The 24164-nt window shown below is 35.9% G+C and overlaps 1 protein-coding gene across 10 annotated transcripts in view; it reads right to left on the bottom strand.

The window, feature by feature from the left end:
- Window positions 1–1870: 1870 nt before the first annotated feature.
- The window catches only part of Rbm39 (RNA binding motif protein 39), a 34492-nt gene continuing 12198 nt past the window's right edge, over window positions 1871–24164 (bottom strand). For 7 of the 10 annotated variants that reach the window (XM_050150660.1, XM_050150665.1, XM_050150666.1 and 4 more), the window contains 11 exons: window positions 19682–19799; window positions 17417–17569; window positions 16445–16582; window positions 16004–16069; window positions 12667–12871; window positions 12446–12523; window positions 7656–7706; window positions 4233–4314; window positions 3007–3112; window positions 2217–2295; window positions 1871–2120 (listed from right to left, as the gene is read on the bottom strand). In XM_050150660.1, coding sequence (XP_050006617.1) covers window positions 2020–2120; window positions 2217–2295; window positions 3007–3112; window positions 4233–4314; window positions 7656–7706; window positions 12446–12523; window positions 12667–12871; window positions 16004–16069; window positions 16445–16582; window positions 17417–17569; window positions 19682–19799 — 1177 coding nt within the window. In that variant the 3' untranslated portion in view covers window positions 1871–2019. The remainder of the gene's footprint in view (window positions 2121–2216; window positions 2296–3006; window positions 3113–4232; window positions 4315–7655; window positions 7707–12445; window positions 12524–12666; window positions 12872–16003; window positions 16070–16444; window positions 16583–17416; window positions 17570–19681; window positions 19800–24164) is intronic. The other 3 variants (XM_050150662.1, XM_050150661.1, XM_050150664.1) reach the window with 1 other exon arrangement.

The following is a 24164-nucleotide window of genomic DNA, read 5'->3' as shown; positions in this document are numbered from 1 at the left end:
AAAAAAAAAAAAAAAACCTTACTGCAGAGCTAAGAACACTGACTGTTCTGTGGACCAAGACTCATTTCCCAGCACCCACATAACAGCTTATAGCTTGTCTAATTCCACTTAGAGAAAAACAGACATTCATGTAGGCAAAACACCAATTTACATAAAATAGGAAAAAAATTTCTAAAGAGCTCTGACTTCGGTCCCCCAAAAACATAATTTGTGACTCACAGGCACCCATAACCCCAATTTCAGAGGACCTCCACAGACACCAAGCATGTATGTGGTTCATGTGATATATGCTGGCAATGTTCATGTAGCATTAAAATTATTTTTAAAAACAAAAACAGGTCAGATGCTCCAAGACAGACTCTCAAGGCTAACGGAGGCCCTGCCTCAAAATAAATTAAAAATAAAAACAAAGGCTGGCTGTGGTAAAACAGGCCTTTAATCCCAGCACGCTTGAGGTAGAAGCACAAAGATCTCTAAATTAGAGGCCTACCTGGTTTACAAAGCATGTCCAGGAACCCTGGAACAAAACTAAACCCAAAATAATAAAAGACTGTTTCAGCATTTGGAGAAGTGCAGTGATTGAAGCCTAGTTGAGGCAGTATTGTCAGCCTTTCAAGAATGTTTGGGTTCACATACATAAGACACAACATCAAAGCTCAAAGCAAATGTGGTACTGCAGTTTAAGGCTACCCCTTAAATGAGAAATATTTGTATAGGACTTAAAAAGAGACAGAACTCAAAACTATCAAGTACAAGCAGAATAGACTTTCTCCCTAGTTATGAGTTTAGAAGCTACTGTGTTTGGAGATCACAGTAAAAACTTTCCCACCTTTTGACAGACTACCTAAAGACATATCGATGAATGCTGTTCCAGAGCATTAGCCAAGGGTCAGCTTTTCTTCAACAGAAGGCACATACCTTGGTGACTGATAAGAAGCCCAAGATGTTGAAAATTATTTCCCTCACTAGGAAATACTATTACTAAGAATGAAGCAAATTAATACCAGGCTATGTGTGTTGATACACTTATCTACCAAATCTTAGCAATCCACAGGCCAAGACAGTAAAATCTTCGAATAGTGGTAAACCTAAACTATAATGCAGAGACACTAATTTGATAACAAAACCACAACAGCCTATGCTCAATTTTGTAACATAAGCATTTGAAAAACGAAAATTTTCTTGTGTCCTTTTTCAGAGAATTTTATTTGAGTGGTTCTTACAAAGATTGTTGCAATATGAAAGTCATTTGTTTGATAGAAATATCAAGCTGTCTTGTCAAACACACTGAAGTAACCCAAAAATATATTTCAGAGCTCACAGAGCTTAAAAAGAGCAAAGATTATATGCAACCAGACAAAACCTATTTCTGCATTTCCTATCACTTGCTCAGACAGCTTTGCTCAAACTGTTACAACAACCATCTTCAGGAAATGCAGGGATCATTTTGTTTGGAATCTCAAGACACACTAACACACAGTATTTACAAAGAAACAGATACATTAATTGAAAAGTTACCATCAACAAATATAATTTTGAAATCCCCTTCTTGCCAAATGATCCAGGTGAGATGCTAAACAGCCCTTAGCTGCCTAGATTTTACACACACTAAATGTGTATTCCAGAAACCTTTCCTGAACCAAGGAGCAAAATACATCAAAGAATGTGAAATGTAACTGCTGTGTAAAAAGTTAGGCTTCTGAAACATAAAAACATTACCTGTCTGCCTTTATACAGAAAGCACATTTGTTCCCCTAGAGCTATTCTATAGAGTCTTAATGTAATTTTCTACATGGACATTTTAAAACGGCAGAACAAGCAAAGAGCTTTGCATAAAGATTTGCTAGTTAGGGAGAATGAGCACACTGCATTCCTGTTAACATTTTTATTTTTCAAGATAACAGGAGTTGAATACAAATGACAGTAGACCCTTGCCTCTTTATTTTTATCTAAATAAAAGATAACTCAAGATGAATTCAAGGAAAAAAAAGCTATATACATAAGGGACTATATCTTCCTTCATCGTCTACTTGGAACCAGTAGTTGTGTTGCTGTCATAGAATCAGGAAAGAGGTTGTGGTAAGTTGGAAGAGGTACATACGCTGCTGTTATCATTTTACCTGTTGACAAAAAAAAAAAAAAAAAAAAAGTTGAGTAAGAGAACTATACTCAAATCACTTGCTGTCCAACATAAAGTCTGTGTAGCAGTAACTCACCAGCAAACCACCTGCCATGCAATGCATTGACAGCAGCAATAGCTGCAGCAATAGACGGGCACTTCACATATACATTGCCCTGAAAGTAGAAAAACAAAAAATAAAAACGGTATAGAACACAAGTCTCATGCTCATTCAAGATGTTTGCAACTTAGCATTTAATTTTTCATATTCATTCAAATAGCGTATGACCAAATACTTCAGATGTTTCAGAAAACTTGCTTTAAATACATAAATATTTAAATATCTTCCTATTCCCCCCAACCCCTCATTTATTTTTAAATAAAGAATGAAAGCTGTGGCAGTTCCAACCAAGGTAACCACTGTAAACAAACTGATATATAACACAACTCTCACTAAAATTTGTATTTATCTTGCCTTTCTTTTAGGGGGTATATTTGGATAGCACATTCAAGTTCTTTTCAAGAATAACCACTAAGGAATCACACTGTGTGCCTACAGTAAGCATAATCACTTGGGAAGGTAAACCAAGTAACAACATTCATGCATTAACAATGCACTAAAAACAAAAACAAAAAAAGAAACAAGAAAAACTGATATAATAAAAATACAATGAACATGTGATGCAAAAACTGGTTCAAGAAAAAGATAAAATGTTTACTTAAGAGAAACAAAATAAGGCCCAGCATTGGTGGGGTATGCCTTTAGCCCCAGCACTGAGTTCAAAGTTGGCCTGGGACTAACTATACATAGTGAATACTAGGCAGCCAGAGCTTCAAAGGAAAACCCTGTCTAGAAAACAAAAACCCACAAAGAAATATTAATGTACCTGAGCTGAATTTTTGTCAACATAAATATGAATAACTCCTCCATGTTTATTACATTCTTCAATCACATCATCTTTAATCTCTGTATCCCATCCAACTTCTTCTTCTCTGTAAGAAAGGATAAAACATAATGAAGTTATGTTTACTAAAAGTGGTTAAGTACTATCTTTGTGTATGGTCAAGAATCTGGAAAGGAATTCATTAGCTCTTCCACCATATGAATACCAGGCAGGCCAATCAGTTCAAGGCCAGCATGGTCTACAGAGTAAGTTCCAGGACAGCCAAGTCTATCCCACAGAGAAACCCTGTCTGGAAAACAAAATAAATAACTAAACAAAAAAATAAAATCAAAAGTTGAATTTTAGCACCCAAGCCCTTAAATATTTGATTATTAACACTATTAATAAAATTAAAAGAAATTAAAGTTATTTTCTAACATGTGAATAAAAAAAAGATATTATAAAATGAAATGTATTGCACAAAGATAAACTCAAAGCAGAGAGGGATCACAAGTTCAAAGCCCGCACAGATTATTAGTGCTATAGAAAGGTCATTCCTACCAAAAAAACAAACTGAGTCTCTGTTGGGAGTAAAAAAGAGGACTGGTAACCTCCATCATCAGCAAAAGCCCTCACTTATATTCATGACCAGCACATGAAAAAGAAAATAAAATCCTAATAGTAAAAAAGGATGGATACTCGCTACAGAGGACCTCCTTTTTCAAAAGAGCTCCAAAGAGGGATTAGAGAGAGAGAGCTCAGTAGTCAAGAAGAGTATGTGTCTTCCCAGAGAATCGGGATTCAATTCCTGGCACATATGTAGCAGCTTACAAGGGAATCTAGTACCTTCGTACAACACATAGGGTAAGACAATGCACTCACAACTAAGTAGTAGTGAAAGGCTGTAGATATTTTACTACTGTCACAGCTTTAAATTTCAAACCATGGGGCTGGAGAGATGGTGCAGTGGTTAGGAGCATTGCCTGCTCTTCCAAAGGTCCTGAGTTCAATTCCTGGCAACCACATAGTGGCTCACAACCATCTGTAAAGAGGTCTGGTGCCCTCTTCTGGCTGCAGACATGCAGAGTATTGTATGTATAATAAATGAATAAAAAAATAAATTTCAAACCATGTGTCCATGAGCAAAACAATGTCAACTATTCAACGTAATACCTTTTCAATAATTAAGTATTATGAATGGCAATTTATCCTATTGTAAGCATACTTACGTTTGAGGGTTAAACATGTTAGAAAGTTGGAAACATTGTGTTGCAAGTGGTTGAACAGATGCAGCTGCAGCTAAAGCTGAGGCTAAAAAAGAAAAAGAAAAATCAGCTTCCTGAAGAACATGTACTATCCCGTGACAACTAAAAAAAACGAACCCTATCTAAATGTGGAGGAAATATTTTATAATCACCTTCTTCAACATAAGACATTTGCTCATTTTATCATTCAACCTTAACAGTGAAGGTAATCATGACTACACTAAATCATCATTAGCTTAAATTATAATAGGCAACATGGTCTATAAACATTTATTATTTAAAGAATGAGATGGAGAAAACAGTCCAGACAGAAGATGCAAAAAAATTTTCCTAAAAATTTAAGGAGCTGGTTTTGGAGCTTAGTGCTAGCCTAAGAGACTTGAAGCTCTGAGTTTAATCCTTAACATAAGCACAAATGGGTCATCCAAAATCTTGGCCTGAGGAGGGATAATCAGAAGTTCAAAGCGACCCAAGCCAACATAGCAAGTTCTAGGCTAGACGGGAAAATATGAAATTCTGTTTCTAAGAAAAGAAACAAACCCATATTTAAACAGGGCATTGGTTGAGTTCACATTATCTCACCACCTATGAAACAGGCAGGAGGGTCTCTTAGAGAGTTCTGGGTCTCTTGGGTTACAAAGCAAATTCTAGGATAGCCTGGACTACAATACCAGAGAGAGACCCTTTCTCAAACCAAACGAGCCAAAAAATTCCTATGACGGATTGAGAACAGATATGTACTCTAAATTAATTAAAACAAAAAACCTTAATACGAAACACTCCGGAATGAAAAAAGTTAAACAGAAGATTCATTTTATTCTTTAATGATATAAAATGGAGTTATTGGAAATCACTAATAAATAATACTCTCTAGGTTTTGCCAGATATAATTGTTTTTTAAGATTTATGTATAATAACAAACTCTCTGAACTCAACCATCTCAAGAGTCCCAAAGGCGCAATATATGTATGTATGTGAGAGTCATTGCCTACATGCAAGGGCTTTAGGTACCTGTTTATCTCAGAAGAAGGCTGCATGAGATAACCTGATACCTGCTTCATACTGTTGTGACTACCATGTGGATTCTGGAATCCAAACATGGGGCTTAAAATAAGGAACTAAAGTGCTCTAAATCAAGAAACAATCTTTCTGATACCATCTTTCTTTTCAATGCATGAACCTTAATATGATTAACTCTTAAAAGGTAAGAAAAAAGTATCCAAGGAAAAATGTCATAATAAAGTAACATTTTAAATGCTTCCTCATAGAAAAATAATAACAAAGAACAACTAACTCAATTATGGTATGACTCACATATGTGTGAATACACTGGACATTTCATAGCTGTAGTTAATTGTTAACTGTTGCAATGGTTTCTATTTGGAGTTCCTTTGGTTATGGTTTTCTGTTGAGACAAGGTCTTGTGTCCCTCCAGTTTGCATAAAATTATCAAAGATATTATAGCAGCTGTTACAGAACTCACCGTAATCACATTATCTGACCAAATCCCATTCCAATGCATTAATAATAAACAGCTAAGGATGAAATAATTTATTAAGAAATCGAGATAACTGAAACAAATAATCTCTAAGGACGTATCAGACAAATTGCACTGAACAATTTAAAGCTAATCACGAAATAGCACACTAAAAAATTAATTTGTTAATTTTGTGCTTTATGGTTATATTTTTAGAGAGAGGGTTTCTCTGTGTAGCCCTGACTGTCCTAGAAGTCACTCACTGAGATCCACCTGGCTCTGTCACCTGAGTTCTGGGACTAAAGGTCTAAACCACCACTACGCAGCTGCAGAATATCTATTTAAAGAATGCCTGCATAATGATAGGCATGTGATTCCACTCTTTTAATCCTAGCACGAGAGAAAGCATTGTGGCCAATGGGAAAGGATGGAGATCGCTGAAAAAGGAAAAGGCCTAGTGTTAAATGGACATGACGGTGGAAGTGAAAGCCTTTGATCCCAGAATTCAGAAGGCAGAGGACAGACGCAGTGAGGCCAGCCAGTTCAACAGAGGGACTTCCAGGACACAGATAAACCCTGTTTTGGGTGGAGGATAAGGGTGTTTTTCCTTCTTTAATATGTCCTTTAAAGAAAAAATGATTTTTCTTTAGAGAATTGAGAAACCTTTTCCTAGTATTTCCCACTATGAACAAATATTACCAGGTGCAGCTTAGGAATTAAATGTACAACTGCTTAAGAAACCCAACATAAAACATCTAAAAACGAAACGTGCTGGTGGTGCACGCCTTTAATGCCAGCACGCAAGAGGCAGAGAAAAGCATATCATTTTGAATTTAAGGACAGGATGGTCTACAGAGTTGAGCTCCTGAAAAGCAAGGGTTGCTAAAATGAAACCCTGTTTTGAAAAACAAAACATATAAAACCAATTGTATATGATTAAAAATGCCAGGCTCTAGCAGGCAAAGTCAAGTAGATCGAGTTTTAGACCAGCCTGTTCTACATACATAGTTCTATAAGAGGCAGTGCTACACAGTGAAACCTTATCTACTAAAATAAAAAATAAATGTATGCACAACTAAAAAGTGTCAAGAAAACACCTAAAGGGAACTACTGATTAATTATGAGTAATACAGATCAAGGTGGCTTAAACTAAGCAGCATGCAGAAGCACAAAGAAATAAAATTTTAATTTGATGAAACTGTTAATCATTAAAAAAACAGTAACTACAAATGTGGCACTTGCCTAAAGAAACTTAAAATACACTTAATTCTTATCTAAAAATGAGATGTTTTTTCAAATGTGATCATTAGTATAAAACAATAACCACGTTACTCTAGTGGTGGCACACAACGATGCTTTTTTTTTGTCATGAAGTAGTTTCATAAATAAAACATGAAACCAATGTCTACTTGCCATCATTTCAATATGCACATAATTTAGAACAATTTAGAGTCCCAGTCATGTCTTGTTACTACAGAGTAGACAAACCATCATTATAACAATATAAAACATCTAACCCCATACAAGTCTTAATTTAAGAGCAGATCCATTTTCCATGTTCTGAGGCTGGTTTGCTAAAATACTGACAATATGTCACTTTCTTTTAGGTAACCTAGATAAACCATGAAAGAAATACAAGACTAAGTTATGGGTCTTGCTTTTTTAATAATCAAGGACTGAGTGCAACAGTCCTCTATCAGGTCAAAAAAACCCTAAAGCTCGCGGCTTAAACATTCAAGCAATTCAAATGTAAAAATATCCAGACATCTTTTTTTAACTTTAAATTCAGTGTTAGATTATTCTATCTTACATTAAATGGCAAAATTATATCCAAACAATCATTAACAAATTTTATCTTTGTACACTTAATTATATTTCAAAGAAAAAAAGATTAAAAATAATTAACTCACCTTCAGTCTGTTGGGAAAGTCGTGTTTGCAAATCTATAACAAAAGAGAATTCTACAGCTCAGTGCAGGAACAATGAAGAGCCTCAACTAACAGGGTAAATGTCAGGAAAGTATTAATAAAAGAGGACTTCAACAGCAGGGTTTATTAGAGTAAACTTAGCAAAACCTGGCAGCAAAACCTCCTTCCCCATTCCTCATTGAATAGGCTTTGGGGCCTTTTACTTCTTATCCTAGAAAATGATTCACCTCTCCTCCTATGTACAGTCTTCCCTATCATATGTGTTCCATTTATGATACCACGGCTAGGAATAATGGGAAATGGGGAAAGGGAAGCATACCAGTCAGAAAATATGTTAAAAACCCTGATTGAGAATTCAATTCCAAGTACTTGGAAAATAAGACTTATTTTTACTAGTAGTAATCAGCATTAAGTATTTCAGAAAGTTTTATTAGAAGTGTAACAACAAACACACATTTAAGACCTATGATCCAGTTAACTAATTTTACAATTTTGCATTAACTGAAAAAGACATTATTGTAACAATGTGGAACTTATCTAAGAGCTTCTCGGATTCAATCTGTCACTGATTTTTAGCACAGACTAACAATTTGATCAGCTACAGTGAAAACTGTTTCAACACAGGAAAGCACATTAAAAATTATGACATGCACGGAAAATCAATATGAATTGGGAAAGAGATTCAAGCAGTTAGCTGGTGTTTGTCCAAGCCATTAAAATCAGCAATAGCAGAGGAGACACAGGTTGTGGGCTTTTTGAACACAAGGTGATCTACATAAGGAATTTCCTAACAGCCAGGGCCACATCATAGTGAGACCCTGTCTCAAGCAAATAAGAAAAACAAGAGATAGAGAATTTATCTCTGCAAAGCTACCATAGCCCTGAAGTTCTATTTGGAATGTAAAAAGACCAGAATAATGAAAACATGTATCTAAACTACACATTTAGTGAGTTAAAACAGCTGGGCAATTTGAGCTAAAAATTAGCATATCAATGAGCTCAAGAGATGAAATGTATTTATATCAAGTGAACTCAAAAATATTAATGTGAGGGCTGGAGAGATGGCTCAGTGATTATAGAGCATTGCCTGCTCTTCCAAAGTTCATGAGTTCAATTCCCAGCAACCACATGGTGGCTCACAACTATCTGTAATGAGGTTTGGTGCGCTCTTCTGGCTACAGACACACAGACAGAATATTGTATACATAATAAATAAATACTTAAAAAAATTAATGTGAACCAGTATCAGTTACTTTAAATACAACTGCCTTTTTAATACAAAATGGGTAAAAACTAAGAGATTGATGCTATTAAGTACCAAGTAGGACAGCTCTGAGTTGGTGGATACAGGTTAAGACTTAATTAAGGCCAACCAGAGATATCCAGTAAAATCCTGTCTCAATAACGATAACCTAAATATAATGCTAACACATAAATGAGAGCCAGGCAGTGCTAACACATGCCTTTAATCCTAGCACTTGGGTGACTAAGGCAGATCTCTGAGTTAGAGTCCAGCCTGATTTACAGCGCTAATTCCAGGACAGCTAGGAATATTACACAGAGAAACCAAGTCTCATAAAAACTAAATTCATAAATAGGAAGGCCACTATCCTGACTACCTCACTTGGGTCTCTGAAACAGTTACATGGTGGAAGGATAGAGCAAGAGCAGATAAATGGGCCTCTAGCCTCCACACATGGGCAGAGGATTAAGTATCTCACCTCAAAATAAGTAACTAAAACAAAGCGAATCTTTCCTGCCTTCCCACCCCACAAGGTGAATTCCCTTTAAATGTTTTATGAGTAATTTTCCCTGGCTTTATAGTCTGTCCAACAAGGGTGTTTCGATTGCCCCGAGGGTCAAAAGAATGCATTATTTACCCAGAAAGAGGACTTATAATTATCTGTGAGTTGTTAGGTGGATACATGAAATAGAACCCTGGTTCGCCTGTAAGAGTAGCCAATCCTCATGAGGCCACCATTACAGCCCATATATTTAAGATTTTTACTAATAATCGCCAGGACATAGTATCCTGAGGGTTGATGATAGAATTCTGTATATAAGAAGCAATACCTCAAGGAGGCATGGAACTCATTATCTGAAGAGAGCCTACTCACAGCAACCCTAACTTCACTTAAAGGTATGAAGATTATAGGAGTAAGAAGAACTTGCCAAACCTAACACTACTATTGACCCTATTAAAGGTAAGGAATATAAATGTGTTTAAGTATTCACTAGTCTCTATAGAGCTGCAGATTAGGAAAGAACCCTTCAGTAGTAGAACAATCATTTCACATGGGTTACCTAAGACTATCACAAAAACTAGTTATTTACAATTCATATCAGAAAAATTAGTTATGAATTAGCAAAAAAGTTTTATAGGTCAACAAAACATGATAAATTGTATTAAAGGGATAAAGTAAGAGAAAGTTTAGAACAGCTGCTCTAGTGGAACACCCAAATCATGATTTAGCATTATTTTTCACATGAAAATTTGGCCTTAAAAGAATGGAAGGAACGAAGTAATAATTTTGAAATTAAATGATCTATTATTTTTACTGAAAGGATTTCTCTACACAGTTGTTGTTATCTAAGGGCTCACCATGTAAACCAGGATGGCTTCACCTCTCAAATACTGGGAGAGCCCTGCTACATTTGGTCAGATACTATCTTTCAAAAGAATTATTTATCTTTATTTATGTGAATATGTCAATTTGAATGTAAGGCACGTGGGTGTGGTTGCCTCCAGAGATCAGTAGAGGTGGTGGAAGCTAGAGTAGCAGGTAATTGAGCTGCACCATACGCTCAAGGGAAATGAACAGAAATCCTCAGGACACAGCCATACTGGAAGAGTTATAATCATCCTAACATTCATACTTCAGGCTAATTCCAAAATTTCACTTCAATTGCAGAAAGCAGTTTGGTTGGCTGAAGAGATGGCTCAGAGGTTAAGAGCTATGGCTGTTCATAAGTCTTGAGTCAATTCCCAACAACCATATGATGGCTCTCTCACAAACATCTAATATGAGATCTGGTACTGTCTATGGCTTACAGGCATACGTGCAGCCAAAGCACTGAATACATAATAAATGAATCTCAAAGAAAAAAAAAAGTAGGAAAGAAAACAGCGTCAGGTGACTATTAATTCAAAGCTTAAAAACAAACAAACAAAAAACACCAGTGGATGTTTTAAAACTCAAGAGCAAAAACACAGGTAAAAGAAACCTGTTGGAGCCGGGTGGTGGTGCCACAAGCCTTTAGTCCCAACTCTTGGGAGGCAGAAGCAGGTGGATCTTTGTGAGTTTGAGGCCAGCCTGGTCTACAAGAGCTAGTTCCTTGACAGGAACCAAAAGCTATGGAGAAACCCTGTCTCAAAAATACAAAAAAAGAAGCAGCTTGTTGAGAGTGTATGACAGCACTTACAAACTGTCTCAATGATTACTTTTCCCTTCACATAATTAATTATATTGGCACTGTATAAACATAGTGTATAAAAATATAAAGACAAAGACCACTAACTTCATTTCTTAAATTATTTTAAAATATGTCTGTATGTATGAATCTATGGGTGAATATCCGTAGGTACCTACAAAGGAAATGTTTCCGATTCCCCTGGAGAGGGACAATTCCCTTGTGGAGGGACTTAAAAGTACTCTTTAGGAATTAAACTACAATCCATTAAAAAAGAGCAGTAAGAGTTCTCAAACTGAGGAGCAATTTCAAGCCCCAGCCCTATTATTTTTTGCTTTCTTTAGTCTGATTTTATATTTTTGAGACACAGTGCCTCTGTTAACAGCTTTGGATGTCATCTAATATACAGAGATCTCTCTAGCTCTACCTGCTGAGTGCTGGACTCATAGGCATGTATCAACATCAACCTTTATCCTTTTTCTTATATGTTTTATATAGCTATGTATCTAAGCAGATTCACTAAGCTAGCACGAAGGTCTCTGTATATTCAGAATATTACTAGATTAAAATCTTACACAGCCTTCTTTTCTATAAAACTTAGAACACAAATTTCGATATTTCTTTTGTAGTGTTCTGCTTGCAGCACAGAAGAGAGCACCAGATCTCACACAAACGGAAAAGCAATCAGTGCCAGTGTCCCTAACCTCTGGGCCATCTCCAGCCCCAGATCACCATACTTTTAATTAATTAGAATCAGTAAAACATTTGTGTTTAAACAGGGTCTGATTTTGTATCCATGATATATCCATGATATACCCAAAATCAAAGATTATTCTATGTTCTAGATTTACGACTATGTTAATCTCTTAAAAATATTTATCTAAGTTCTGTGTTTATACAACTTTTGCCTCCATGTGTATGTCATGTGTAAGCGTGGCCTGGAAACTTCAGAAGACATAGCTCTCTTGGATGTACTGAGGTTATTAGATGATTGTGAGCACAAACACACAAAAAAAAATCTTTCCCGTAAGTTGCTATTGTCAGGGTATTTAATCATAGAAACAAAAGAGCAAAGAAGCAACAACAAAAAAAAAATCTAAGCTTCTTTTTAACAATGAATATTTTCTAAAAATTGACAGTAACAATTTGAACTACACTTGAGATGCTTCCATAATCATACAGGGCATTCTGGTTTAGTATACAATTATACTACAGCTACACTTCTTTTGTAACCATTAATATGGTAGAAGTACTTAATGAATTGAATTCTCAGTTAGTCCTTTGAAATGCAAAAAATTTGGCATAATTTCGAATTAGGTGAAAAACAAATGATTTCAAATTAGAAAAGATTCAATTCCTACCTGCCACAGCACCAAATGCCAAAGAGCCACTCATTTGTAATGCTTGCTGTGCTGCTGGTGGAATCTGCAAACCTGTACCTGTAAAAGAATGAATCTTCAAGTTCTTACCAAGGTTACAGTGGAGAAACCCAATTTGAGGAATTTACACTACATGCTCGACTCAGAGGCATAAGCAAAATGGTTCTACTCTGTAAAACCAGTTAACACTATTGAGAACTTACCCTCTGCAAGTCTAGCCATTAATTGGAGACGACCAGTTGTTCCCAAATCAATTCCAGTCCTTTCAAGTTCATCACTGTCCAAAAATGAACTAGCACTAGAAGCATCAGTTCGTTCAGTAACGTGACCAACTTTCATTGGTCTCCCAGCTAGTTCAAATCCATTAAGCTGTTCCAAAGCTTTTTTGGCACATTCTGAATCAGAAAACTAGAATAAACGACAGGAAATTTACAACTGATTAATTTGCAGTATATCACTACAGACAAAATAGTACCTTCAAGTGCACTTGCATCCAGCGTGAATGTATGTCTGTGTGAGGGAGACCTCTGATAAAGATGTTTCTACATTGTTTACATTTTAAGGTCATTGTCTTCCTTACTGCAGTTATGTAATGATAGTGTAATATTCTGATATGAAGTCTTAATCTGTAAATTATATAGGTATTAAGGATTATAGGTCAATAGTCATTCATGTTTGTTTTACTTTTAGTCAGACTAATTAGGGTTCTTAGATACATAGTGATTCTATTCTGCATACATAGTTAATAGAGTTATAGACAGTTGCAAGCTGCAGTGTGAGTGCTGGGAATTAACACTGTGTTCTCTGGAAGAACAGTCAGAGATCTTAACCGCTGAGCCACCTCTCCAGTCTTAAGTAGTAACTTCATAAATATATTTTTGCCTGTAACGTTATTCTAGAACTCACTTTGTAGATGAGGCGGATCTCAAACTCACTGAGACTGCTGGCCTCTGCCTCCCAAGTCCGGGGAGTAAAGGCGTGTGCTTACCATCACCTGGCTAACTTCATGAATTTAATATAAAACAATGAAAAAATACAAGTATTTAAAAATAGTGTAAAAGTATTTGTAAATTAAAATGAAAGATAACTAGAAATAAAGCATATTTGTAAGGCTGTTTAAACTTTTAGGCAATGTGTTGCTAAGTATATATCATAGGCCTAGAACTATGTTTATCAAGCTGGCCTTCAAATCCTTGAGACTTCCCCCCAGCCTCCCAATGGATGGGAATGAAGGTATGTACCAGCATATCAAGAAATCTATCTGAATCTGCCGGACTGGAAAGTAAAGGCACCTAGAAACTTAACATTAGTCCACCTAGTAAATGGACCAAAGATGCTTTTTCCTTCACATCTGTCCTTTAGTCTCCAGATTAATTTTCAATGTCCTGTGCCCTGCCTCTTCTAAACGGATTTAAAACAGGTTTTTCCTTTCCATCTCATGATTTTAAAGGCCTCAAGGAGTATTCCAAGGCCTTTTCCTACTAAGAAATGCGATAAGGGGCTGGAAATGTGGTTCAGGGGTTAAGAGTTAACAATGTTGGCTACTCTTCCAAAAAGACCTGAGTCCAGTTTCTTGCATCCCCACTGAGTTGCTTTAAACCACCATAAATGCCAACTCTAGGCTGGGCAACCATGGAACACGCCTTTAATCCCATCACATGGGAGGCAGAGGCAGATCTTAGTGAATTTGATGGCAGCCTGGTCTACAGAGCAAGTTCCATGATAGGCTCAAAAGCTATAGAAAAACCCTGTTATCAAATCCCCACCTCCAAAAAATAATTCCCACTACAGGTGATTTTATACCCTTTGGCCTCCCCAAGCACACAAATGGCATACACCCACAAGGATGAAGAAAAAAAAATACTGCCAGGAATTATGGCACATGTTTTTAGCTCCAGCACCTGGGAAATATTTCCACATGAGGCACAACAACAGTGGAATGGAATATTGCCTAAGCGAAGGAAAAAAAAAAAAAACCAATGTGGTGGCACATGCCTTTAAAATGCTAATTCTTGCTAGGCTGAATCATGTGTATGACTTTAAATCCAGAATGATATAAAGGGAGTTCTAAGGTTACACATCGAAACAAAAAAATATATAAAAATAATAACAAAAAAGAGTTAATATTAAGAACTTGTCTCTAAAGACAAGAAAAATCAGTTTTAATACATCAAACAGGCCAGGAAGCCTTTAATCCCATCATACTGGAGGCAGTGGGAGGTGGATCTCTCTGAGTTAGAGCCAGTCTAGTCTATAAAGAGAATTCCAGGGCTGGCTACATAGCTACTGAGAAACCAAAATCAAACAAGACAATATAATAAAGTCTATAGACCAAATTAATGTTACGGGAAACAAAAAAAAAAATTCTCAAATTGCATGTTTTTCAGTCTTTCACGTGAATTATTTCTCCCTTCAACCATATTTTGTTTTAACTGGTGAGCCTATAAACACAGAACCAGGCTTATGAAGTCCACTTATAAGCAAGGTCAATACCATGCCGTGAATTTCTCCCACCACAGTCACATTTTTGCCTGGCTTTATCTTCATTATATTGTGTGGCTACTTCACTGAATCACAAATCCAATTATTACTTTCTCCATGGCTTCCATGATTATGCCATGTTTTTCTATACACAATGTGTTTTAGCTTTACTGCATTGCCACCACATTTAATTCCCTGAGACTTGTTGTCTGCAGTGTCACGCCCACAAATCCACTTCCTTCTTTCTTGAAAGACGTTCCCCTTCAGCAGCATTACCATTGAACTGATTCACATTAATGCATAACTCGAATAGAATATATAGTTATACACAATACATATAAAAACAAAATATTTATAAAATATACCATGAATAGTCATATTAACCTTATAAGGAATTAAAAAGCTATATGCAATATAAACTATACATAATATACTATATAATTATACATATGGTTATTACAAGAAAGGGTTTTTCTGTATACTCCATTTTCTTGGTAGTCACTCTTTAATCAGGACAGCTAGGAACTTACTCTGCCTCCTGAGTACCTGTGCCTCCAAAAACCAAGGGGGACCGGGGAGGGGTAGGGTGAGGTGGATGATGTAGTAACATATCTAAATTCTAGGGCTTAAAAGCTAACGTAGTAAGAAAAACCATTAACTTGTTCAAGTTAAAATTTTCACGGATCTTCATTTTAACCAGTAAGAATGTGCATAAGAAAACTGACATGATAGTGTGTGCTTTTAATTTAGGAGGCAGAGCTCAGTTATTTTGAGGCCAGCCTGGACTACATTTAGACGCCAGGGTTACAATGAGGCACCAGATCTCAAAAATAAATACTCAAGTTATATTGTGTATCTGACACCACTAGAATTTATGGTCACCAGCACTTACATGCATAGATCAAAACAGACATAATAGAATCAGAATCAATATACAAATAAAGAAACGCAGATATTTCTACAAATAAAATCACTTGAAAATACAAATTATTCTTTTATATATTTACAACAATCCCTACACCTCATATACATAGCAAATATTGTAAGACAAATACTTACTGTAATGAATCCATATCCCTTAGATCGACCTGTTTCACTATCCATCATGAGCTGAATACTTTCAATCTAAAATTTAAAGGCATAAATTAGGCAAAAATGTTCCTTAAGATATAGTTTTTAAAATCTAGAATATACTGTATGTTTATCCCCAGATCCCAAAGTAATGAAGATATTACAAGTGTTCTTTACAAATAAATTTCATTTTTTAATTGATATTTATTGAGCTCTACATATTTCTCTGCTTCCCTCAATGCCTCTCCCCTCCCCCCATACTCCCAATTTACTCAGGAGATATCTTTTTCTACTTTCTACTTCTCATGTAGATTAGATCTAAGTAAAATGAAATTTTGTCAAGAACTAGAATTTTTCAGAATTAGAACACTTTGGCAGAGAAATACTATCTGGAGAGTGTGAGGGAAAGAAAAAAGTACTAAAATTTACCCTTCCAAAAGGCTCAAAGATGCCCCGAAGCATATCTTCAGTTATGTTAAAGTGTAATGATCCCACATAAAGCCTCATAGGTCCAGCACTTCCCTTTTGTAAATTGTTAGCCATTGCAGCAGCTCGATTTTTTTCTGCCTGTAAATAAAGGAAACCCATGTCAAACACTATAAAGCAGTCACTGTCAATGACAGAGGAAAAGATTAAAAAAAAAGTTAAAAAAGTTAAAATCTATGAATAAGAAAAACTGAACTCCAAATTCAAAAAGAGAGAAAATCTGCAGAAAGAATTTGCCAAGCATGAGGAAAAGGGGAAACTGAATTATTGGTAAAAAGGTTTGTTTGGGACCATAAAATTATATGACGGTAGGATGATGGTGATAGCTAAACCACACTGTGAATGTCATTACTGGCACCAAAATAAACTGAAGGGTGGTGATACCAAGTATTAAAGTCAAACGTGTGCCTGTTATACAAACACTGCAAACACTGAGTGAGGAATATTCCATGACACTCAATTTTGCCCCATAGCTGATGTGTTAAATGTTGCAATTCACAATTTTGTACTGTTTATTGAATATTTGAAGACATTCATAACTCACTGTTGGACAAACCCCAAGATCAATTTATCTGAGAGTTGAATGAATGTTATCCATCTCAAACCATGACTAATTTAGAAAGAAGATGTTTGAAGGACCATATACATTAAATCGTCTAATAATGGCTATTTGATCTATATTAGGACGTTTCAAAACTTCATTATTTATGTGTTGTACATGTTTTGTCTGCATATGCATCTGTACACTATTCATGTCTAATGTGATGATTCCATTTAATAGGTTTGGTGAATAAAGAATCATCATGTATTTATTATCAGCCTCTTTAAAATTGATGACAATTCTCCTGCCTAACTCTCGTATGTGCTACGCTACAACACCCAGCTCAATGACCAACCTATAAATTAAGAAGTTACCTGTGATGCCTGTACTATTATTGGCACTCCTAAAACACGTTGACCAGTTAATCCAATTGCTAGAGGCACTGAGCTAACATCAACAAATTCCACATAGGCAATTCCTTTGGATCGTCTTGAATTTCTATCAGAAATCATCCTCACATCTCGAACCTAGAGAGAAAAGAAGCACAATAATTATTTTGTAATTAAAAAAAAACATGTAATTATTTCAACACATAAAAGACTGTTTCGTCAGAAACACTGTCTCAACTTATATCCCTTGGGCTTAAACTTGTTTTGCAGACCTAGCTGGCCTTAAATTCACAAAAGGCTGCATAACTTGTCTTCAGAGTGCAAAGATTAAATTTCAGTACCAAAGACAGGATTGACAAGTATCTTTAAATAGAACACTAAGGAAACCAATAGGATTTCAATATTTACTCCCATCTCATGTTAAAACTTACAGCCTTTTTACCTCAGTAATAGGGTTACATTATAAAAGACTTGCTCCTTAAATAATTAGTGAATAATTTATTATGTTATCTTTGGGGCACGGGATAAAAGTGTGTAAGTTACAGGACAACTTTAGCCACCCTATTCTGTTTTCACCATGAACTACAGCTACAGGGACGGACTCAGTGTCATCAGGCTGCTGGTAATTGCTTTAACTCAAAAGGATTAAGGACGAACCTGGTGTTTTGATAGATTTTCCTGAAACTCTAAAGCTCAAACACACTCCTACCTTTAACTCAATAGTAGCCAGAGTTAAAGTAATAAGACATTGAATTACATAATTCAATCACACCCAGAAAACCCCTAGTATTTTCATTTTTACATATGAAATTTTCATCTAATCTATTCAATCTACTCATACCTAAAATCCCAAAGTAGAACAATATATAAGGAACCTAATGATTCTGAAAATGGCCTGAAGCAGCACAGTAGGTAATTAGAATTGGCTTATAAAACCATATGTCCAGATACCCAGGCACTTTCCTAAGTCTTCCAGACTTAAGTGGCTTCACAGTATTATTATAGCGATCCCTTTCACATTTATTTTAAGTACAAAATTACCTATTGCCGTTTTCCTTGGCTACATTCCAAAATGTGTAGGTAAGCTCCTACTGCTAATGACACAGCACAATGTATGGAAATAGGACTTGGAGGAATTCAGCTGGAACTGACCTGGAAGCCTCGTCCCTGAGGACTAGCTCTCATAGTACTGGAAGATGTTTATACAAACTGCCAAGGGAGAAAAGCAATCAATAGTCCTAACCTGCTGTGATACCTACAAAACACAATGATGATCAACAGAAGATTTCCCAAAAAGTGCAATGTGGAACTTTATATTGATGATTACCAGCTACCAACAGTCTAATTGACGTCACAGCTGACTCAATAGGAAAGAATTCATTGGTGTACTATAAAGCTACTCAACTGTCTTAAGTCTTGAGGTCAAAGATGTAAGAAAATAACCTAATATTGGCAGGATGTCAAACCAAACCATACATATTTATCCTTAATTGTAACAGTAAAGGTTGCTATACTTCACCTTTCATCAAAGTATTTGGCATCAAATGAAGACCATTTCAAAAAGCACCACTAAATCATGAGGGAGCTAAGGCCCAAATGATACATCGACAACACACACAAGGTTCAGGGATCATTATCCAAGAGAGGTCTAATAAAGATTTTAGGAGCTAGACGACCAGAACAATCTCTGGGGTATTTTTTTCTATATGTTGACAGGGAGGCTGGCTGCATTCAGGAAATGTCAATAGCAGCCTAAACAAGACAGCACAAGGTGGAGGAGGAGGACAATCAATCAGTCTTCTTCAAATGAAGACCTAATTGGTTACCCAGTACTAAGGGGTCAGCCCTAAAATTATACATATGCAAAGACCACTAAAGGACCTCAGGAAATTGATTATATTTATGTATTTAATAAGTCAGTAACGAAACAAAAAATTAATAATTTGTGACATTCTGCCAAACACATACACATATTCTCACTTTTTTTTTCTGAGATAGGATTTCCCTCTGTAGCCCTACCTATCCTAAAACTCACTCTATATATCAAGCTGGCCCTGGGACTCACCTGCCTTTGGCTCCTGCGTGCAAAGATTAAAGAATAAGCCAACAGTGCCTATGAAACCCCAGTTTTACTTGAATTCTCTTTACACATTGGTATTTAAGGTGTGTGTCACAATGCTTAAACATAATGCTGGAAATGGTTAAAACCCCTGACTTCTACCAACTTGCAGTCTGTAAATGGTGAGTTACCTTTCCTACTGTAGAGAAAAACTCTTCCAAATCCCTTGGTCGAATTCTTGCTGCCAGCTGCATGCAGAAAACTGTCCTTGCATCCCTCTCCTCAGGAGTTAGATTATCAATAGGTTCCCTAAGAAAAGAATACAGAATTAATGCTGAAGTTAGTTGAAGAAATGATCACATTTATCACCGTTACCCTCAAACTACCATTTTTGTTAATTTTCAGGAAAGGGTTTCTGTGTAACCCTAGATATTCTGGAATTGAAAAAGATCCCACATGCTGGGATTAAAGGCTTGCACCACCACTGCCAGATTCTAACTCCTGTCTTAACCAAAGATTTCTTTCAACTTTTTCTTCTGAGATAGGGTTTCTTTGTGTAGCCCTACCTATTCTGGAACTCACTCTGCAGAACAGGTTGGACTCCAACTTAGAGATCTACCTGCCTGCTTCCCAAGTGCTGAGATTAAAAGGCACACGCCACAACCACTGACAGTTCAAATTTTTTTAAAAAATATTTAATTTTACCTGTCTATACCCTTCAATGGTATGCTCTAAGTGTATACAATTAGACTAAATTCATGCCAATGGAGATCAGATTCCTCAAGCCTTAATTGAAAATAATTGTAAGCTAGCAAATAAGTGCCAGAAACTGAACTCCTATCTTCTCTAAGAACAGTTAAGTCATCTTTCCATGCCATTATCTTGAAAATCTCACCTTCCTGTTTCAACCTCTCTGGTTGCAGCATTATTGACTTGCATCAAACACTCATATTAATGCAGTGCATTAGAACTTTAATGCCTGTTAGGCAAGCAATCTTACACCTTTTTTAAAATTTATGCTCTCCAGAAGATAGTGCCACACACTTCACATGAAACTAAAATATGTCCTGGGTTCTGAAGTAATTTTTAATGTAAACTTTTAGTAAAATTGTAAAAAAGGAGGTTGTCCTGTACTACCAAGCCTTTAATTTCAGCACTTGAGAGCGAGAGGCAGGCAAAAATCTCATTTCAAGAACAATTTATTCTACATAGCGAGTTGCAGGGCAGCCTGAGCTACACATAAACCTGTCTCTAAAAACAATGAAAGGGAAGAAAGGGGCTGGTGAGATGGCTAAGCATTTAAGGATATTTGCTGACCTGCTTTGGTAGTTCACAACTCAGTTCCACATTATAACCTCGTAACTACCAATCACATAGCTCACATAACACATACATGCAGGAAAATAATAAATTAACTTTTAAATATTAAAGAATAAACTTTTCATTACTTGTCACCGTTTCCACCTAGTTTTAATACACTCTATATGTAGACAAATGTCCACAAAATTTCAAAATGTCTTTTTCAAATTGACCAAATAATCCCTTCTTGTCACTTGTATGCATAATACTAGAACATCAAAGAATTGTTCTTAAATTATTAAAGTGGTCATCTCTCCACATTAAACAGCTGACCAAACATCTGAACAAATGACAGACCTATGCCAGAAATCCTTTAACCCCAGCAGTCCAGTATGCAGAGGGAGGTGTATCTGAGCTCCAGGCCAGCCTGGTCTACAAGGCAAGTTTCATAAGAGCGAGTGATACATACAGAAACTCTTTGACAAAAAAAAAAAACAAAGAAGGAAATTACCTAAACAAAAAGAAATGAGACTTAACATATTCATTTGACAAAGAATTAAAAATAAAGCACTTTTAAATTTAACAGATATGAATAAAAATACTCAAATAAGGGAATAGTAAAATAAAACAAATATAACTTTCATTATCTTACTTGTTTGTTTGTTTTTTTTTCTCCTGATTTTCAAGACAGGGTTTCTCTTTGTAAGTTTTGATGCCTGTCCTGGAACTCGCTCTATATATCAGGCTAGCCTTAAACTCTGACTCCCGAGTGCTGTAATTAAAGGCCTGTATGTATCACCACAACATGGAGCAGATTTTGTTTTATTTTTCTTTTTTCTTTTGGTTTTTCGAGACAGGGTTTCTCTGTGGCTTTGGAGCCTGTCCTGGAACTAGCTCTGTAGACCAGGCGGGTCTCGAACTCACAGAGATCCGCCTGCCTCTGCCTCCCGAGTGCTGGGATTAAAGGCGTGCGCCACCCTCACCCGGCTGTTTTATTTTTCTTTACTGGTTTTTTGTGACAGGGTTTCACCATACAAACCTTCCTGACTGAGTAGTACCTTTGTCAAACAGTGTGGGATTGAACATATAGGTATCTTTATTCCTCAACCTTGGAAGTCCTATGATTAAAGGTGCTAAAGAACTTTTTTCCTAGAACTCATTCTGTAGACATTTAAAATATACTGCATCACAGAAAAGTTTGTCAGATATGCTAGGCCTGTAGGCCGAAGATGGATGTCCCAACACTCGTTTTGCCATATCTCACACATTTTGGGAGTCACGCGCTAGCACTTCCTGCTTACTCAGTTAGTATTATTTCCTTCTCAGATCTCTGATGGAGTTGAAGACTTTATATTTTTCCTTATAGATTCAAGAAATTCAATGAAGAGATGTAAAGTATATAAGACTTAGAAACATTAAGAGACAGTTTTGGTAATTGAAGTTAGAATAGACAGAGGTAGGCGTTAGAGCCACATGGGAGTTCACAACTGTCTGTAACTCCAGTTCCATGGGACCTGATACCCATACAAAAAATAAATTTAAGTGAATTAGGTATAACCTTTTAGAGTATTTTTTTCTGAATTAGTCATTTGCTAATGGACTAGACATGGCTGATTTATTTATTGTACAGTTGTTATATTTATTGTATATAGTTTCTCTTTTATTAGTTATAAACTTATTTATTTTAGACAAGAAAGTGGAAATGTGCCATTTTGTTTATGCTCTACAAAGCTTGCCTCAAGAGGCAGGATCTCTGAATTTAAGGACAGACTGGCATACACAGAAAAATCCTATCTTGAAAAACAAAACAAAATCAGAATTCTAAAAGGCTATTAGGCTAAAGAGCTAACTCTCTTGCTCTTAAAGGCCTAATTTTGTTTCCCAGCATCATGTTGGATGGCTCATACCACCTGTAACTTCAGTTTTAAGACCTTGATTCTGAAACCTTACCTCTTAAGAGACAGCCATATTCACAAAAAATAAACAATTTAAAAATATATTTTAAAATAAATATATATCATAAACATGTTCTTGTTCACTCAGTACACTACTTGGAAGCACTAATTATCAAAAAGACTTGAATTTCACCTGAGGTATCAGTGAAGAGTTTTGTTTGTAAAATTGTAGATAGAATCCTGCTATTCAAATACTCTACAATTGTGCTACACTTCCAATCCAACACGTAATTTCAAACACGTTATGGTCAAAAATGTCTAAGATTCAAAGAATAAAGTTTTTCTTACAAGTAAACACATTATTAAGATCACCACAATATCAACTGGGCAATGGTTACTGATGAACTTAGGAGGCAGAGACAGACAGATATCTGTTGAGTTCCAGGCCAGCCTAGTCTATAGAGTGAATTCCAGGAACAGTCCATACTGTTATACACAGAAACCCAGTCTCATAAAAACAACAAGGGGGCTTGACTAGAGAGATGACTCAGAGGCTAAGAGCACATTGGCTGTTTTTCTAGAGGTCCTGAGTTCAATTCCCAGCAACTATATAGTGGTTATAACTATCTACAATGAGATCTAGTGCCCTCTTCTGGTATGCAGGCAGAACATTATATACATAATAAATAAATATTTTTAAACAAAAAAAGATGAGGGGGAAAAAAAGACCGCACTAGCGTGGGGGGGGGCAGATACTGAGTTCAGGCCAATCTGATCTATAGACCAAGTTCCAAGACAGTTAAACCTACACATAGAAAGTCTGTCTCAAAAAAAAAAAAAAAAACTAAAGAAATCAAACAATATCACAATATTAAAAAAGGAAACTTCACTAATATTTAAGTATTTCTCAACCCCAGGGATTTTATATTTAGAATACATAATTTAACAAGAATAAACTTTAGTTTAGGAAATGTTTCAAACAATGGAGATTGCTGAAAGGTTAAAAGAACTGGCTACTCCTCTTCCTGAAAACTACGATTATTCTTGCAGGAAATCTAATCCCTTTCAAAGGTATCAGGCATGATATACTGTACATACATGCCTGTAAACACTCAAATACATGAAATAAAATCTTTCTTAAATAACAAAATAAGTTGGGCATGGTGTCACACACCTTCATTCCAGCAACAAGAGTAGCAGTGGCAAGTAGATCTCTTGTGAGTTAGAGGCCTAATATAAATAGAAGTTCCAAGTATGCAAGGGCTACAAAGGACTATCTTCCCTTAAAAAAAAAAAATAAATGAAACTAAATTTAAAATCTTCCTCATATAAAGTCAGCCAGAGGTTAATGATAAGTCCATTCAATTGTATAAGACAGGTAGGATGAAATTTTCTCTCTCTCTCTGTTTTATGAGACAAGGTTTCTTGGTGTAACAGGTGTGGCTGGCATGGAACTCTTTTTTTTTTTTTTTTTTTTTTT

This window comes from Alexandromys fortis, unplaced genomic scaffold, assembly GCF_014885135.2.
Source record: "Alexandromys fortis isolate MF-2015 unplaced genomic scaffold, M_Fortis_MF-2015_v1.1 scaffold_27, whole genome shotgun sequence".
Taxonomy (NCBI): Eukaryota; Metazoa; Chordata; class Mammalia; order Rodentia; family Cricetidae; genus Alexandromys; species Alexandromys fortis.
Note: the sequence above shows the minus strand (reverse complement) of the source record. Positions and strands in the feature narration are given on the sequence as shown.